This window comes from Cajanus cajan, chromosome 1 (genome assembly GCF_000230855.2).
Source record: "Cajanus cajan strain Asha chromosome 1, NIPB_CcT2T_4, whole genome shotgun sequence".
NCBI lineage: Eukaryota > Viridiplantae > Streptophyta > Magnoliopsida > Fabales > Fabaceae > Cajanus > Cajanus cajan.
In genome coordinates this window covers 28,684,111-28,700,988 of record NC_138517.1, presented here as the reverse complement: position 1 = coordinate 28,700,988, position 16,878 = coordinate 28,684,111, and the positions used below count along the sequence as shown (strand labels likewise).

Genomic DNA, 16,878 nt, shown 5'->3' with positions numbered 1-16,878 from the left:
AATCAAGCAACTACCATTAAACAAACAATCAAAGAAGCAACCCACATATATCATAAGACAAATTCATGCATCCAAGTGTTTTTCAAGAACAAAAAAAACACAAGGGATCCCTACAGTCCCTTTCAAATATTAGGAGCCTCGCCTACGTCACCTGCACTAGAAGACAAAGCTCCACCACTTGATGTTCCACCAAAATCACGACCTAAAAACATATACTCATCCAATGACTCCTTTGTGTCACTCTCATCGAACAAGTCATCCTTCAAAAGCTCACCATCAATGACATCGAACCTAACATTTAGCTTATTGCATGAAAAATCAATTGTATAATATGCAACCTACCGTATGACTTTTTCAAAACCACGCTCCTGTCCCTTATTATCATCAATCTCCAGCACAAACACATGGGCCATAAAATTTTTAATTTGTGACATCATCGATGCCTACTCAAATGACAAATTCTCAACCTTTAGAACATACTTAGCAAAACCACGCAAAGCCTTCTTCTTCTACACAATCAACTTCACCACCTTATCTACCAACAAGTCACCCTTTTTGATAAAATGTCCTTCATACGCATTAAACACCCCTTTTTCAGCCTCCAAGTGTGTGTAGGCTACCACCAACGCCTTCTTCTTCGAAAAATCTTTTTCCAATTCCACTCGAAGACTACTAACCTCCACTTTCAAGGCATCAACCTCGCCCCACAAACTGAACCATCTCAAGCACCGATGCCATTTGCATCGATCCCATAACCAACCACTGGGCATCAATACCTACACCAAACAACAACTCAAGAATTTGTCAAAAGTGGTGATCACCTATAGGAACGTTGCCACACAAAAACATACCTCACCATCACAAACTACAAGAAATGACCCACTAAGCCAAGAATGTTAGCAAACTACAAAAGGAAATGGAAACCCCACCTTGTTTAACATATAGTAAACAAGTACAAAATTTGACACACTGCATTTATTTCCTATTAATGCACATAGAAAATCGTCAACAATCATGCATTAATTGCAATGTGAACAATCAAAACTAAACAAAGTTTTCTCCCCCAACTCAAGCTCAAAGCTCGGAGGGTCCTTGTACCACCTATACTAATCAACTTGAACAACATACAACAACTTTTGCTTCCTCATCTTGCCATGAGTAATGGAAGATTCAGAGGTAGCCTCTCCTTTAACCCCCTCTGATGGAGGGCCATCCCTGAAGACACATGTGGGCCCCATCACAAGGTCCATGGCTAGGAAAGTGGAAGAGGAGGAGGAAGCTTACACACCAAGGGACATCCTCCTCATGATCATAGAGTACTAAATACTCTCCTAAGTCTCATTAGTATAGGGTTTATTTTATTTTCCAATTCTACCCTTGTATTTTAGGGTGCTTAGGACTTAGAATTTATTTTCTTTGTATTTCCTATTTTGCCCTTGTATTTTGGGGCACTTAGAATTTAGGGCTTTATTTCCTAAGTGATGTAGGTGTTTGGACGTGACAAAAATGGACCTTTTAGGCTAAGGAGAAGCATTGGCCCAAGTGGAAGGGCACCTGGGTTGCATTCTCCTATTATATATGCACCTAGGTGTAGCCTAGCTTAACCCAAAAAGGTACCATTTTTAGGGTAAGGTGGGCGGCACATTTAGGGTTTATTTGGATGTCATTTGGCATGAATTTCCTTCCCATTTAGGGAAGGAATGATCATCCAATGATGACCTAGCCGCCACCCTCCCTAAGGTTTTGGGATGTCACCAACACTTATAAATACCCTAGGTAATGCTTCATGTAATCACTTTGGAAATTAAATATAGAGTGAGCCTTTGAAAAGTGTCCTTCCTTGTTCACCATCTCACATCCATGCAAGCAAGGATGCCATCACCCTCTCCCTAACAGACTCAAAACTCAGGGGGCTTATGTTTTACCCACCTTGATCAAGTTGAGTTGACTACCTTCAGCTCGCCCACGCTATCTCGAACAACCTGAGTTGCCACCTTCTAGCTCAACCATGTTGAGCTAGCCTCTCGCCCAATCTTCATGCAATAAAACCCTAAGTGGTTAATCCCTAACGGCTAGCAAGATATCCTAACATGAATGTCTTCCATAAATATCTTATTCTAGCACGTTGTAATCACCTAATAGAATATTTTCATTTATCTAGAACAATATCTTTGCTAATCAATAATAATATCCCTATGTAATCGTAAAGAGATATCTCCAAGACATCATACAACACTATTTCTAAAATTAGAGATAACATCAATCATATATACGGGGTAACATGTATCATTCTACCCTAACCTTATTTTTAACCTAAATTTTCCTCTAACTTGAGTGTTAGAGTGTCTTTGTAGGTGCCCTTCCCCCTCCCCGCCACGAACAATGGAGCGGCTAAGACGTCATATCCATCATTGGAGAACTTGTAGGATTTTAGTAAGAACATTTAATAAAATTCATACTATGGCTTAAAAAAGTCTCCCAAAAAATTGTAGTCAATATAATACTGATAAAGTAACCAAATTATAGATCGATTGAACCACATAAAATATGTAATTTTAAATTAAAAATACTATATAAATTATTTAAATCAATCAAATGTAAAACAATGAAGCATGTTAGTTATATTAAATAATTACATTCACTCGAGTTCAAGTGTCATCTTGTCCAAAATTATGTTTATTTTTGTTTTGTATGAAAAGTACATCAAAAAAAGATATTTGAATTGAATAAATTATCACTCTCTCTATTCTCTATTATAAGAAGAAAAAAATTGATTTTACACATATTAGGAAAATTGGTTATCTAGACTAAATTTTACTAATCTCATACTATTTTTCATAAACTTTCCTTCTCATAAATGCCAAAAAAAGATATTACAACTGAAAAGTCATGCATAAAAAGATGAATATTTTAGAGAGGGGTGTTATTACATAAGACAAAAATAGTTGAAATTATTTATATTTAAGAACAAAAATATATATTTTTTAAAACTTATGACAAATAACAGATGGAGTATATAATTAGATACATATAATTTAAAATTTAATATATACTATAAAACTTATCTAAATCGCTCTTATAACAACTAAAAGTATTGGTCTACTAATTGATAGTACGTGAGATTTTAAGCAATCAAAGTGTGAAGTATGTACATTCAAAATTATAAAAATGGATAAAAAAAATGGGGGAGAATCTCAATTCTAAAGTATCTATGTTCGAATCTTATCTCTAATAAATTTTCTCTCTTTTTCTAAATTTATAGAGATCCTTTTTAATTAATACCATTAGTGTGTGTGCAAAAAGCGCATGAAAAATGATGTGTAAGAAAAGATGTGTGTTTAACATCCCATTTTTCATTAAAAATAATATAAGTATTTGATTAAAAATTTTGATATTTTTATTTTATTAATAGGGGTTGTTAAATAATTATTTAATTATTTGATATATTTTGAACTATAATATAAAGTATTTTATTAAATGTTTTATTTAAATTAATTGGGGGCAAGGGAACTTATAACTATAATTAATTCTTTTAACTATGAGGTTAAAGAGAGGTTAAGGTTTAAAAAAAAAGGCTTTAATAAGTTTCTACGCTTTCTTATTTTTCATGCACGCATTCACACTTTAGAGCTCGGAGAACAAAAGCAAGAAGGAAATCACCCCGAAGTCGTGATCCCCGTCGCCTAGTACTTATCCAGGTAAGAGAAGAGTGAGAAACTTCGCTCTGGGTGTGGGTTTGTATGTCGGGTAGTGGGATTGACTCCCAATTCTATCTTTATTGTTTGCTCACGTATGAGGGGTTTTCCTAAGTATGTCTTTATCTCCTTTTTTTCTCCTTGTATTTTCTAATCGATGTAAATTGTATGTATGTGCTAGTAATTTTTGAGATTGAGTTGTAATTGTATGTGTTGATGTTCTTGTGGGTTCCTATGATAACCCTAAAAGGATGCATTGGGGGTTGTATGAAGAGATTACCTGAGTATGTAGTTGTACACATAAATTATGTTAGAATTTTTATTAGAATGTTTATTATGTATGCGTTTATTAGGTGGTTTGGAAAGTTTCCACCAATTGAATTGTGTATTTTCATGAATTGGTGTGCGTCACATAATTTTCACATTTTCTGATGTGCATGTTGTTTCTAATATGTCATTGGGTGCCACTTGGAGCATGTTGTGCATTGTTAAGGCTGAAAGAAAAATTTGCTCTTGAGATCTTTCACATCAGGCGTGGGATGACCCTCGTTGGGCACAAAAGATCTAGGGGTTCCTTATGATGCTTTTTCCAAGCGTTAGCTAACTCTCGCCAAGCGTGGACACTCCAAAGAGATATCGATGGTTCTCTTGTCGTGCGTGGGCTTAGTCACGCCGAGTGTGGTCCAGATAGAGACAAATGTGGTCCTTTGGAGGTATCGTGTCGAGTGCAAAATGTGTGTCATTGGGCACTGTTTTGGTTGTGATTCTTTTATTGTTCTTCTGTTTAACCTAATGTAATTCTTGTAATGTAATGTTGATGTGGATATGAATTGATCTCTATTGATGACTATATGAGAGTATGTGATGAGTAATGAGACATGATGAATGTGTGAAATGTGAAATTATGGAACCATGTGAATGTAATACTTAGAGTATGTTTGACATGTATTAGATGCATAAAGATGTTTTTGAATGGGTACAATATTGAATACACTGCCAAAGAAGGTCCCTTATGTAAAAGCTTGGGAACCAACCTTGGGGATAGGTCAGTTTGGAAGTCTCAATCCTGCCCTTGTGAGCATGAGATGTATCTTACGCAACTTAGCTATCCCAACTAGATCCTGGTAGTATGTCTTACTAATGAGAGTGCACAGAAGGTGTGACATGGCATGTACTCCTAAACTACTTTAGTGTATTACTAGCGGTAATGTACAAAAGTGATTTTTTCACTAATGCCACATGCGTAATAATATGTCGCTCGTGTCCATTGCATAATGCATTATAATGTATCTGTCATTACTTATTATGTTGTTACTGAATAATTATGTTGATAATGTCTATCGTATATGCCATATTTTGTTATATGCTTTGTTTGTATTTGGCTAGCCAGTTTGTACTCTCGCACCGTGAGCCAAAGTGAGATATTTCTCACTCCATTTTCTTTTGTGTTGTTTATTTGTGGTCCCTATAGGTGATCATCAGCATAGTGTTGAGGATGTTGGTGATAAGGCGTCATCCTTAATGATGGGTTGTGCTCTAATAGAACATGTGACATTAAAGTCTAGCTCAGGCTAGTTTAGGAGTTGGTTTCATGCTAATAATTTTTAAGAGTTTTGTTTTGATTCATTTATAAATCTATTTTCCATTAAGTTTAGCTTATGTTAATAATGTGACTCTTTCTACCTGTGAGGATTTTGAGTTCATTTATTATAACAAGGTTATTTAATTTATATTATTTATGTTATGATATATGGGATAGAGAGTGTCTTAGTGTGTGCAAGCATGGAAAAGTTTCAAATTAAATTCAAACTAAAAAAAATACAAATCAACTAATTTCGCATGTGTGCTTGAAAATATGATTGGATCAATGGGCTCAATAAGAGGCTTGGATTAACTATAGGCTAATAATGATTTCGATTTTAAGCCAAGTTTTACAATTATGCAAAAGAATTATTATTTTGTACTAGTGAAATCTTAACTAATCTTATTGTATTTAATAATATATCTCAATATACGTGCTTTTCATTTAATTGAAATTATATTTATAATATATATATATATATTTTTTTTTATATCAAGTCTTAATGAAGAGTATTTTAATAAAATGAATAGATTTTGATTTTACTCTTCTAAAATTTTGATTTTGATTTTAGTCTCTAATAATTCTTATATCATTATTTCTTGTCCTTTATTATGTAACATCATCAATTGCTCGGTTAAATGATATTTTTAGGTGACACTCACTAGTGTATATGGAATCTGATTAGCATGTGATGGTTTTGATTTTTTTTCCTTCTAGATCTTATAAAAAAAATGTTATTTATATGCATAAAAAAAATTTGTCCATGAAATATAGTGTCTCAAAACTAATAACTAAAAATTAATTTACGTTCACAAAATATGACCGCTGCTAACCACACATTATTTTAACAAACAAGAATCGAACTTCGAAGTAGTCAAACCCTATGTATTTCAAGATAGATCTTACAATCACTCATGGTATTATTATAAAAATGTTATTTATATACTTAGAATGATTATTAAAGACCATTTTACAAGTCAAAAAACAATTATTTTTAAATTATAGATAAAAAAGGTAAACATTTTTTAACAAAAATTAAAATCAAAATTTATTAAGTTTATAAAGATTAAAAATATATTTAATTTATTTTTTCAAAATAATATATAAATGTTTACACCTTTATATAATATTGAGATTGTTTTGGTTTTCACTTCAGTGAGATAGTTTTACCCTTAAATGTCTTTTTTTATTTATTTTTGTTTTTTTATGAACTTTTTTTCTGACTTTTACGTACAGTTTCTGATCAACTGTTAGCTTGCCCTTAGTATCAATAAAGTTAAATGATATCACTATATATTTTTTAAATCCTAAGCGGGGTGGATGACCTACATTGTCCTTTGTAGCCGGAACACTTAACAATCCAATTAATGTTGTATTTGGATAATTTTTTTTTATAAATATTTATATGAAAAGAAATAAAAAAAAATGAAATGTGGTTTTTTTATAAATCGAATTAAACTTACGTATAAATTAAAATTAATTTTTTGAAAAATTAGTATTCAAAACTTATTATATTTTCCTTTATATTATAATCTATATAAACACTTATAAGTTATAACCTTATCCCGAATTTTTTACATAAATAATATTTTTTTAAAAAAAATTATAAAAGTAACCTATGTGCAACATTATTTACTCAACTAGAACCAATCACTGTTCATGCTCAGAATTCGGTTCCCGGGGAACCGAATTCTGAGCTTCAATATATATTTTTTTTTACAACTCAGAATTCGGTTCCCGGGGAACCGAATTCTGAGTTGTTTTAATTTTTTTTTTCTTTGCGTTTATGACCTATTTTGGGCGAATGCTGGAAGCAGAACGGCCCGTTCTACTTAAACACTTAGAGTACTTTTTTTAAAATTAGAACAGGCTGTTCCAATTTTAAAAAAAGCACTCTAAGTGTTTAAGAAGAACGGGCCGGAAACCGAATTCTGAGTTGTAAAAAAAATATATATATTGAAGCTCAGAATTCGGTTTCCCGGGAACCGAATTCTGAGCATAAACAGTGATTGGTTCTAGTTGGGTAAATAATGTTGCACAGATGTTATTTTGGTAAATGTTTTAAAAAAAAAATTAATTTACGTAAAAAATTCACCTTATCCCTATCTCCTTTAATATCGTGCGCATATCTTCAGCTAGAATCCACAACAGCAATTATTATACACTAGCACTATATTGGTTTCATTAAAATGTGATATACGACAAATGAAATTCTGAGGCCATGCATGCTTGACCTAATTCTCATTCCAAAAATGACCTAAATGGCGTGAACGTGTTCCTTGTTTAGAATTAGTTGTCCAGGTTCATCTCCAGCAGTGGCTACTATAAGTGGATTGAAACTCACTGTTCTATGTCCTTTCTTCTCTCACAATTTAAAACATACTGAATGCACTTGCCTAGTTTGTGCCAAGTGCATCTAACCAATATGAATGCATGAATCAATTAATTATTGGCTTCTACACTTTCCATGTGTTAAAATAGTACACAAGAACAAGAACATATAGTTCGATTGGTATAGCTAGATTGGATCATCATTACAATAAAATTCTGAATTCAAATTTTATAGGTAGAAAAATGCGATTAAAATTAAATATTTCACTAAAAAGTGATCAATTAGTTATCAACAAAAATTAATATTTCTTAAAATTTGTTAGTATTTTGCACCAATAACAAGATAAAAAAAATTAGTATACCATTATTGAAATGGATTTAATATAAATGTCTTATTCTATTAATATTATTTTGTTTAATTCATGGAGATATGAAAAAGAAAAGACAAAGTAAACAAAAAAAAAATAGTTAATGTATCAAAATAAAGCAAAAATAGTTACTTTTTTCTTATTTTCTTAAATTAAAAATTTTGAAATGTAATTATCGTAAAATATATTTTTAACAAACGCTATTTTTCAAAATGTAACTATTTTAAAATGTATTTTTTTTTTAATAAACGGTCATGGTTATCCACAAGTGTTTGACTGACTCAATAATTATTCTTCAAAGATGCTTTTATTCGAACTAAGCTGTCTCTGTTCTATTTTGGGTATTTTCGAATACATACGTTTGTTTCACTATTGGCCTATTGTGTCATCTGTGAGGTCATAAGAAGCACCTAATGCTTGGATTTTGATTTCTTAAAGGACCGATCCTTAATTTCATTCACATTAAAAATATCATTGACGGCTGACCATATTCACATTACATTGTATATAGACTTTATATTCTTTTCATATAAATAAAAATATATTTCAGAGCATTTTCTTCAATAAATAGTAATGCTATCAGAACCGATCGAACAGTAATTTGGCTAAAGTATTGGATTGATGGATTATTAGATGAATCTATATGTCACTAGTTGAACCTAAATTGATGTAGATAATAAAATGTTTAATATATTATTTGTTTGACAATATATAAAAAGAATGCAGAAGTGGTTCAATGATAAGTTGCATGTTTGAAAAAACATGGAGGTACTGGATTTGATTCATGCTGCAAGCAGATTTGTCCTATGAGTCTGAATAACACTAATAATTAGGGAATTCATTTTAGAATTTAAATAGCATTAAAAAAAATAGTCACGTATAGAGTTTGTTTGTTTATTCTACCTAAAAATAAGTGGGTATACATTAGTGAATATTTGTAAAATTTGTTAACTAATTTATTAAAATGTACCAACGAACCACGATATAGTTTACTAATTTATTTTAATTAAAAAATAAGTAGGTGTAAATTAACAAATCTGTAATTTGTTTAAGTTGTGTCTGTTTTACTTACAATTTTCATTTTTTTTTAATTGGTGGATACACAGCCCTTGTTGGTTTTTCTTATAATCTTTGCAAACTTTGGACACAGATGAAAAAAAAACTAGACGACAAAAGAAAACAATAGAAATATGTGCCTTGTTTACATTATTAAAAGGAATGTCATAGCATCTAGTTGAATATTCTTGCATCCAAATTTTAAATATTCAACAAGAAGTTAGAAATATTAATACTGCTTACTGCTTGAGTTTTTGTTCGGATATATATCTTTATGAATCGAAGGTTAATATTTTTTTATTAAAAGAAAAATTGTTATCTCAAATGATTTGATATTTGTATTTTATAACTAAAGATTTATATTCGATACTCGTTTTAGATATAGAATCATTACTAAATATACTATTTAATTTTATATGAATCGATTTAGCGAGGAGTTTCACTTAAACCCTAAATCGCAAATTAAAAAAAAAGTTACTTTTATAGCTTCCATGAGTACAATATATTCAATATAAAGAATTTCATAGAAATAATATCTATACATGCCTATGGTAATTGCATGAATTATTAAGTAAATTTGAGGAAGACATCCTTGCATGGTCTTTTACATTGAAGTGGTTCCTACGTTTCTGTAATTATATAAACTTCATTGTTTGGTTTCTAGAATTAATGAATATAGGTGGCAAATTAATTTTAAGTGGAGGATTTCCAATCATAGTCCACGATGGGTTTTAATTAAGCACTTTTGTTTGATTAATAGGTAATTTGGATAGTTAATCTAAATTATCCCTAACCAATACCTTATAAATATGGGATTATGGTACCCCTAGTGTCCCAATATAATTTTATTTGGCCATTTTTAAGAAAAAAGTAGAGGATATCAAATTAGTTTTGTAACTGGTTGAAATAATAATTGGATACATGAATTTAGTGGAAGATATATAGCAAAATCTTTTACTCAAAATCTTGAGTGCATTTCTTTTTTTTTTTTTTTATAAAAAAAAGAATTGGAATGGATATGAATGATCATATAATATGTGATCTAGTACGAACATTTAAAGTTTCAACTTTGTGGTATTATAAAAAAAGAAAAAAAGAAAAAAGAAAAAAAGGCTTCAACTTTGTGGACCATGAGAATAAGATTTGCTTAAAAATCAAATGCATATATATCGGATGTTAGTCGCTTTCATGAGCTTCAACGCTGCCTTGCATAGTAATGTCAAAAAAGTTAGTTGTAGCATATATTTGCAATAAAACTTGTTAGAGAATGGATATTGGAATCACAAGGAATGCATATGTATATTTTTCATACTCATATATTAATATGACGAATACGAATATCATAATATCTGGATCCACGAATAATCATATCTGTTAATACTCAATTTATTTTGCAGAATTTTATAATTTAAAAAAAAAAAAAAGTCATCCAGTTTAATTGTTTAAAACATTTTGTTATGCAGATTTTTATTTTGCAGATTTTTTTTATACAGATTTTACTCTGTAGAATTTTATAAATTTTAAACAAAAATAACATCCAATTTAATTGTTTAAGTCTTTTTTATACAAATGTTTATTTTGCAGATCTTTTTATTCAGATTTGATTTTGCATAATTTTATAACTTTTAAAATAAAAAATTGTCATCTAGTTTAATCATTTAAAACTTTTTTTAATGCAGATTTTTATTTTGGAAATTTTTTTTATATGTATATTAGTTTTAATAAATACCTGTGGTGTACTAGTAAGACCATTTGGTCACCATGTGACCGACACTCGATCGGCACCCGGATGGCCGAACCAGGTAGCCGACAGCTGATCGGCCATCGAATGCTCCATAAGCATGGATCACCCCTAATTAGGGATTAAGGATTACCTTTAATCAAGGGTTAAGAGTTAATCACACTAATAAGCCGATTAGAGGTGTATTACCTAATATGGTAATCCTGTCACAGGGCCCAGGAAAGTCAGAGCCCATAAAGGTCAGTATAAATAGCTCATGTCACGAGGTAACGTCACTGTTCATTAATTGTTATGGATATCTGTGCTTTGTCCTGACTTGAGCGTCGGAGTGCCTTTTGCAGGTACTTCCACCTCACCGGTACCTCTCCCTCACCGGAATATTTGATTGGACCTCTCGTTCGGTCCTCAGAGTACAAGAAGATTACTAGCGTGCTCTTCAAACAGGTACATTTTGGCGCCCACCGTGGGGCCGAATCGAGAACAATTGTGAAGACTGACTGAGTGAGGAAATGATGAGAACAAGGAGAATGAACACGGAAGATCACCAGACCGAGGAAGAAGAACATGTGAAAGTGGTAGACGAAACCAATCTCTCTAAGACCGTTTGTCTACTGAAGCAAGAGATGGCGGCTATGAAACAACAACGGGAGAAAGACGCGAAGGAACTTTCGGCCTTAAGAGCAGAAAATGAGGCGATCAAGACCCTTCGTGGAAACCTACTCAACCCACCAACACTCAAACACAAGGGTCTTATCAGTCGCATGAGATCCACACATCGGCTCCACACGGCTCAGTCGTTGCACCAGAAAAGTTCCCTTCGGCCTTGCCCACGGTTGGACGTCCCACGGACATGGCAACCATCGGATCACATCGCCACCCTTTCGCACCCTCTATTATGCAACTACCGCTCCTTGATAACTGGAAATCATTACCCATTAATAAATATGACGGTACAACGGACCCTGACGAGCATCTTGATGTTTTTCTCACGCAGGTAACCTTGAGCACCATGGATGACACTGCCTTGTGTCGAATTTTCCTGACATCCCTCAAAGGCAGGGCCTTGAGTTGGTTCACTCGACTACCTCCTAACTCTATCGACTCGTTCAACACTCTGTCGTCTCAGTTCACCATCCAGTTTGCAACGAGTCGCCCCCATAGCTTGACTTCTCTTTCGCTGGTCAGCCTTCGGCAGGACAAGAAGGAGTCCCTTTGGACTTTCATGGATCGATTCAACAAGGCAGCATTGGAAATCCGAGATCTCAATCCAGCTGTAGCACTCCATCACCTCACAACGCCCTTAAAGCCAGGGTGGTTCGTCAATAGCATTTTCAAGAAACCTCCTTCGGACATGAACGACCTACGAAGGAGAGCTGATAAGTATATGCAAATGGAAGAGCTGGCATAATACCGCAATCAAGCCCAAGCTGAACCAGTGGGGAAAGTCGAAAAGCAAACGGAACAACCATTCAGAGGGAGAGGCAAAGAAATAACACTACGAGACCGACCCACGCGTGGACCGAAATAATCTCATTACACACCCTTGAATGCTAGTAGGGCAGCGGTACTAGAACAAGCTCTTGCGTCTGAAGTGCTAGCAGTTCCGAAGAGAACTTCTACTCCACCACGCCCCGATACCAGCAAATCTTGCAGGTATCACCGCAATCGTGGACATTCTACCGAAGAGTGTGCTGCTCTAAAGGATAAAATAGAAGATTTGATCAAGCAGGGACAACTTCATAATTTCGTTGATCGATCAAGCTCATCTCGGCCTCGCTCCTCATATCAACCTCGACACCATGATCGGCATAGGCAGGACCGTTCTGAGAGGCCTTGGCGTGAATGAAGCAGGTCACGAGACAGGAAGGACAACCCCACAACTACGCATAAGAGGGTCATTAATACAATTGCAGGTGGATTTGTGGGTGGAGGCTCAACTTCCTCAGCCCAAAAGAGACACTTACGAGCCATCCGGTCGGTTCACGCCCTTGATAGGAAACCTGCCCGAAGGTTACCAACCATAACTTTTATCGATGCCGATTTTCAAGGCATTGACCCTATGCAGGACGATCCAATGGTGATTAGCATGGAAATTCACAATTGCATAGTCAAGAAAACATTGGTCGATCAGGGCAGTTCAGCAGATATTTTATACTGGAATACCTTCAAAAAGTTAGGTATCTCCGAGAAGGAGCTAATCCCATATGATGATCCCCTGGTCGGTTTTTCAGGAGAACGGGTAAGCACTAAGGGATATATTAAGCTCTTCACTCGATTTTGTTTTGACGAACAGGAAAGCAGGGAAATTCAAGTGAAGTATATTGTGGTACATGCTAACACATCCTACAACATCCTTCTCGGTCGACCATCACTGAACATGCTAGGGGCAATTGTCTCGACACTGCACCTAGCAATGAAATTTCCATCTGACAAGGGGAAGATCCTTACAATCCACGCCGATCAGAAGGCAGCTCGAGAATGCTATTTCGCTAGTTTGCGAATATCCCCCATGGAAGAAAGGCAGTTAAAATCCAAGAGGGTTCACACTGTCAACCCTTCGGCATCGGACGAGGCACCAGTTTGGGATCTTGATCCGAGAATGAATGACGAAGAGCACGTAGAACCAATTGAAGAAAAAATCCAACTACAGATCGGTTCACTTTCAACTCAAGTCACCTACATTGGCGCCGACGTGTCCGAAGAGGATCGTTCCACCCTAAGCCATGTGATCATTCAGAACAAGGACCTTTTTGCATGGACACCATCCGACATGCCCGACATAGACCCAAATTTCATGTGTCACAAATTATCAATATGCGCCGAAGCATGGCCGGTTGCTTAGCGTAAAAGGAAAATGGGAACTGATCGAAAACTTGCAGTTGAAACGGAAGTTGCAAAATTGCTTGATGTCAGGATTATTCGGGAAGTTCAATACACTACGTGGTTGGCGAATGTGGTAATGGTGAAAAAGCCGAACGGCAAATGGAGAATGTGTACTGACTACACTAATCTCAATAGGGCATGCCCGAAGGATGCTTACCCACTCCCAAACATTGATCGGTTGGTTGATGGTGCATCAGGGCATAAAGTCCTCACCTTCCTTGACGCTTACTCTGATACAATCAAATCCGCATGCATCCCCGTGATGAAGAAAAGACGGCCTTCATCACCGATTCAGCCAATTATTGCTATCGGGTAATGCCCTTCGGTTTAAAGAATGCAAGCGCAACTTATCAGAGGTTGATGGATAAAATTTTTCGACACCAACTCAGCAGGAATATGGAGGTTTACGTCAATGATATGGTTGTCAAATCTGAAGACCTTTCCCAATACATAGCTGACCTTTCGGAAGTGTTCCAACAGCTACGCAAATATGACATGCGGCTGAACCCAGAAAAATGTGTGTTTGGTATATCGGGCGGAAAATTCCTCGGCTTCATGCTATCGGCAAGGGGCATCGAAGCCAATCCTGACAAATGCATGGCGGTCATCAACATGGCGAGCCCCCAGAATCTCAAAGAAGTTCAAAAGTTAGCAGGACGACTCACGGCTCTGTCAAGATTCCTCCCATGTTTGGCCGAAATAGCAAAACCCATCGTTGGTTTGTTAAGGAAGGTGAAAAAATTTGAATGGACGGTCGGATGCGAAGAGGCTTTTCAGGCGCTGAAGCAACACCTCAGCTTTCCCCCAATTCTTTCAAAACCCAATCCGGAGGCAGATATGGTGGTGTACTTATGTGTATCAAACGAAGCAATCAGTGTCGTTTTGATACAAGAAAAAGAGGTGCAACGGCCTGTGTACTTTATTAGTCAAATGCTGCAGAAAGTCGAGACAAGGTATCAGCTCCTGGAAAAGGTGGCGCTCGGACTTGTTCACACAGCTCGGCGCCTCCGATGGTATTTCCAGAGTCAATGTGTCATAGTCCGAACTGATTTCCCGGTCGCCAAGGTCTTGCATAAACCGGAATTGGCTAGGCAAATGATGGCTTGGTCAATTGAGCTATCGGAATTTGACATTATATTTGAACCGCGAGGTCCGATTAAGTCTCAGTGTTTGGCGGATTTTGTTAATGAGTTGCAGCCGAAAGGACATTTCATAAGTGACTTGTGGACGATGCATGTGGACGGGTCTTCTAACAACCAAGGCAGTGGAGCTGGAATAATCCTAGAAGCACCAACCGGGTTGATACTCGAACAATCTTTGCGATTTGCATTCAAAGCCTCAAATAACCAAGCCGAATATGAAGCATTGCTAGCCGGTTTGAGACTTGCACAAGAAATCGGAGCTCGACGATTAATGTGCTGGACAGATTTGAAAGTTGTATTGGAACAAGTAAACGATAATTTTCACGTAAAAGAACCCAACTTACTGAAATATTATCATTTATTTCAACGGATGCGTGACACTTTCGATGAAGTGCAAGTAAAACACACTCCAAGGGAACACAATGAGAGAGTCGATCAACTGGCTCGGTTGGCCAGCAGTACTCGAAAGCCCAGACAACTGCGAACTACACTTCACCTTGACCTTGCAACTCCGAGTGTGAAACCTACCGAATGTATGACGGTCGAGGAACCTACCTGGACTTGGATCACCGAAATAATGGATTACCTTGAAGTTGGCAAAGAGCCGTCTGACCCTTCCGCCACCAAAAAATTCCGAACAAAAGCAGCCAGGTATTCGGTCGTAGGAGGAGAATTATATCGCAGGGGTTTCTCAGTCCCACTGTTAAAATGTATTGATTTGGCACAAGCGATTATGTTCTTAGAGAAATTCATGAGGGAATATGTGGGTTCCACTCGGGAGGATGAACCTTAGCCATGAAGGTGCTTCGAGCAGGCTATTATTGGCCAGCTCTCAAAGGTGATTGCATATAGTTTGTCAAACGTTGTCTCTCGTGCCAACGGCATGGCAACCTTATCCATACTTCTGCCGAAGAGCTATATAGCATTAGCTCACCTTGGCCGTTCGCAATGTGGGGAATGGATATCCTCGGACCATTCCCAATAGCTAAAGGCCAATGCAAGTTCTTGTTAATCGCGGTTGATTATTTCACAAAATGGGTCGAAGCCAAACCACTGGCCAATATCACAGCAGCCAATGTTTAAAAGTTCTTGTGGAAGAACATCATTACTCGCTTCGACATTCCTCATGCCCTCGTAACTGACAATGGTCTCCAATTTACCGATCAAAAACTCAACCAGTTTATTCAAGACCTCGGCATTAAACACAGGTTTACGTCAGTTGAGCATCCGCAATCTAACGGTCAAGCCGAAGCAGCCAATAAGGTGATCCTCACGGAGTTAAAAAAGAGGTTGGGAGATGCCAAAGGAGCTTGGGCCGAAGAATTGTTGGAGGTCCTATGGGCCTATCAGTGCACTCCTCAGTCCACAACAAAGGAGACCCTTTTCCGGCTAACATATGGTACTGATGCCATGATCCCCGTCGAAGTCGGGGAATCGTCCTTTCGGCGACAACATTTTGATGAGAATGCCAACGAGGCATCACTCCGAGCTGAAGTGGACATGATCGATGAAGTTCGCACCAAGGCCCAGATCATGGCCGAAGCTTGCAAGCAGCGAATGGCCAGGCGATTCAACTCTACACTCTCCAAGAGGGAATTTCATGAGGGAGACCTTGTCTGGAGGGTACAAGGATCAGCAAGACGCAACCCTAGAGAAGGCAAGTTAGCTGCCAACTAGGATGGCCCATTCAGAATCCGACACAACCTCCAGAATTGAGCATACAAGCTAGAAGAGCTTTTAGGAAAAATCATCCCCAGGACCTGGAATTCAACTCACTTAAAGACCTATTACAGTTGATTTGTGTAATGATAAAATAGCAGATGTACACACACGGTGCACTCTTTTCCTTGATCGGTCTTTTCTCCCCTTATAAAAAAGTGAAGGGGTTTTGGCCGACAAGGTTTTTAATGAGGCACCCATTAATGAAATATCAGTTCAATTCTTCTATTCTGCTCTTCATCATTTATCAACTACATAATATGAAACAAAAAAGGCTTCCCTCCCGAGTGAACCCACTCGGCCAAGGATGTGCCTTCGGAATTCGTACAAAAAGGATTCCCTCCTGAGTGAACCCACTCGG

At 36.3% G+C, this 16,878-nt stretch overlaps 2 protein-coding genes across 2 annotated transcripts; both read left to right on the top strand.

The window, feature by feature from the left end:
- The first annotated feature begins 10,967 nt into the window (after positions 1–10,967).
- Positions 10,968–13,615, top strand: LOC145954120 (uncharacterized). The gene is made up of 6 exons (XM_083067852.1): positions 10,968–11,012; positions 11,115–11,183; positions 11,768–12,153; positions 12,331–12,593; positions 12,687–13,012; positions 13,067–13,615. The coding sequence occupies exons 1-6, from the start codon at positions 10,968–10,970 to the stop codon at positions 13,613–13,615; spliced, it is 1,638 nt and encodes a 545-aa protein (XP_082923978.1).
- Positions 13,616–14,052: 437 nt separating this feature from the next.
- LOC145954118 (uncharacterized) lies at positions 14,053–16,475 on the top strand. The gene is made up of 2 exons (XM_083067846.1): positions 14,053–15,449; positions 16,007–16,475. Exons 1-2 carry the CDS (start codon positions 14,053–14,055, stop codon positions 16,473–16,475), a joined length of 1,866 nt encoding a protein of 621 aa, XP_082923972.1.
- The last annotated feature ends 403 nt before the right edge of the window (positions 16,476–16,878 follow it).

What these genes read in the sequence shown, in the direction of transcription:
- LOC145954120 (XM_083067852.1), top strand. Translation starts at nt 10,968, where the DNA reads ATGGTAATCCTGTCACAGGGCCCAGGAAAGTCAGAGCCCATAAAG. An exon ending in CCTCTCGTTCGGTCCTCAGA is followed by an intron (nt 11,184 to 11,767) that starts GTACAAGAAGAT and finishes TTTCTCACGCAG; the next exon opens with GTAACCTTGAGCACCATGGA. An exon ending in TGATCGGCATAGGCAGGACC is followed by an intron (nt 12,594 to 12,686) that starts GTTCTGAGAGGC and finishes ATACAATTGCAG; the next exon opens with GTGGATTTGTGGGTGGAGGC.
- LOC145954118 (XM_083067846.1), top strand. Translation starts at nt 14,053, where the DNA reads ATGGAGGTTTACGTCAATGATATGGTTGTCAAATCTGAAGACCTTTCC. An exon ending in TTCCGAACAAAAGCAGCCAG is followed by an intron (nt 15,450 to 16,006) that starts GTATTCGGTCGT and finishes CATTAAACACAG; the next exon opens with GTTTACGTCAGTTGAGCATC.